The following is a 2,329-nucleotide window of genomic DNA, read 5'->3' on the forward strand; positions in this document are numbered from 1 at the left end:
ACCAGCTGGGGACTCACAGAGAGCAGATTTTCTGCTGGCCCAGTCCTTCCCATCTAGGCAGGGAAGTCACCTCCAGCCCCAGCGCTCCCCCATCAGCGGGACGGAGCTGAAAAGGGCTGTACTGTACGAGTGAGTGTGTTTTATCAACCACAAGGCACTGGATGTCAGCGAGTCACTTTTGTTATATTTATTATTTGCCTGTGTTTATTACCAGCAGGGTGGGAGTGTTTTCTTTAAAACGCTTTTCCCAAGCCAAAAATACTTCCATACCCCTCTGCCCCTAGAGGGGGCAGCTGTCACCCTTGCAACATCTGTGGAAAGAAAGGATGGGTGGCAGACAGGGCCTTCTCCAAAATGCTCCCCAGGCCGGCTCTGCCAGCCTGGGCCTCTAAAAAAAACAAAACCCAGGAAAGAGCAGAGCCCCACCCCGGGGCTCCAGAGGCTGGGTTTGCATACTGCTCTCCCAAGGCGGCCTCCTCTCATCTGGGGCCGCCTTCCTCTCCCCTCTCCTTGGGCTTCTCTGAGGCTGCTCCCATCACCTCGGCCCCAAATGGCCTGGCTTCCCGGCGATGCCTGGAACATGCTGTGATGTTCACAGCTCCCACGTGCTGTCCAGCAGACCCAGATGCTCCCCGGCTCCCTCCAGCTGATTCCAGCTGGGGGCCCCTTCCCGTACCACCTGTCACCTCTACCCTGAGACAGCACTCTGGCCGAGGGGTGTCCCACCAGCTTCACCCTGGCTTGAAGGGAGCACACCCCAGGGCCCGCAGCAAGTCCTCCAATAACAGCTCTTGAGCCACCAGTTCCCTGCTCCCCACCCCTCCTCTCGCCTCCCCGGGAAGAGAGGCTGGGGGCCCTTCTCCAACTGCATGCCGGGTACGCGGAGGGGGCCTGGCAGGCCCCTCACAAGTACATCTTCATGGCCTCGTGTGTCGTGGGGCAGTAGCGGGCGTGGAGCTGGGCCAGCAGCACCCCGGACGTGGCCTCGAGGCGCGTGCCCTGGCTCTTCTTGTTCCACACGTGGACGGCGTAGGTGGCATTGAGCAGCCGGGGCAGCTCCTCGGGGCTGATATCCTCGAAGAACTTCTTCCAGTTCTGCCAGGGGATGGGGTAGAAGGCCTCGCAGGGCAGCGTGGTGACGCCCCGGCAGGCGCGGCTCTCAGCCAGGCTGCGGATGGAGCACCACTTCTTGAAGACGCGGGTGAGGAGCTGCGGGCCCTGGTGGCCCCAGACCCAGCCATTGTAGTGGGCCACGAAGTCGCGCATGCACAGGGCCATGAACTCGTGGTGGCGCTCGAAGGCCAGGAAGGCGCCGTTGAGGACGTAGCGGGACTGGGTGCCCAGCGTGTTGGTGAGGTTCCTCAGGCTCCTGAGCACGATGAAGTCCGTGTCCAGGTAGATGCCGCCGAACTTCCACATGAGCGCCAGGCGGGAGGCGTCGGACAGCACCGGCAGCGGGTAGGGCTCCCAGCGGCGCGGCGCGGCCGCGAACCAGGCTGCCAGCGGCGTGTCCCGGAACAGCGCCCGCAGGTCCAGCGGGCGCAGCTGCACGTTGGGGAAGCAGCCCAGCAGCGACAGGCCCAGGCGGCGCGGCAGCGAGGCGTTGCCGCCGGGCAGCCCCTTCATCAGGACCACCACCCGGGCGTCGGGGTGGGCCCTGGCGGCCGACTCCACCGAGCACATGAACAGGGAGTTGGGGCTGGTCCGGTCGGAGGTCTCCAGGAAGAAGATGTTGCCCGGAGGCGGGGGGCTGGAGGGCAGTTTGGGGGTCGCCAAGGGGGGGCAGGGGATGTTGACGGGCAGGTTAGAGAGCTGTCCTCCGCTCCCGGGCTCCCCGACGATGTGCCAGTAGATCATGATGGAGACCAGAAACATGAACTTGAAGCTGATGATGAACAGGGTACAGCCCCGCTGGCTCGGGGCGCCCCTCAGCAGCCACAGCAGGCGGTCCGGGGGCCTGGACATGGTCTCCCCGATGGCGCCTGGAGTTCCCAGCAGGAACTGGCTGGTCTGCAAGAGATGAGTAGCACATTCGGGCAGGCTGCTGGCCTACCTGACCCAAGAAAACCCTGCCGACAGACAGCAGCTGACGGCGACGCCGGTCACCGAAGCCCACAGGCCTGCCGGCTGCACAGAGCCCCCCCTCCTTCCTCACCTGGAAAATGGGAGCAGTGGGCCGTGCACTGAGGCCTAGGCCCTTTCGTGCTCTGCGACACACCTGTGAGCTCCCCAAGGACTGGGCCAGTGCCACCTATAACCTGTGGCCATCGGGGACCCGGGGCAGGGCCTGGCATGTGCAGTTGTCACAAGTAATGCCTTTGTCACAGGT

General features: G+C 64.0%; 1 protein-coding gene across 1 annotated transcript; it reads right to left on the reverse strand.

The window, feature by feature from the left end:
* Window positions 1-903: 903 nt before the first annotated feature.
* A4GALT (alpha 1,4-galactosyltransferase (P1PK blood group)) lies at window positions 904-2,001 on the reverse strand. The gene has a single exon (XM_016210297.2). It carries the CDS (start codon window positions 1,963-1,965, stop codon window positions 904-906), a length of 1,062 nt encoding a protein of 353 aa, XP_016065783.1. The 5' UTR covers window positions 1,966-2,001.
* Between the last annotated feature and the right edge of the window lie 328 nt (window positions 2,002-2,329).

This window comes from Miniopterus natalensis, chromosome 2 (genome assembly GCF_054644295.1).
Source record: "Miniopterus natalensis isolate mMinNat1 chromosome 2, mMinNat1.hap1, whole genome shotgun sequence".
Classification (NCBI taxonomy): Eukaryota; Metazoa; Chordata; class Mammalia; order Chiroptera; family Miniopteridae; genus Miniopterus; species Miniopterus natalensis.

Coding starts and splice junctions, on each gene's coding strand:
- A4GALT (XM_016210297.2), bottom strand. CDS start 1,965: ATGTCCAGGCCCCCGGACCGCCTGCTGTGGCTGCTGAGGGGCGCCCCG.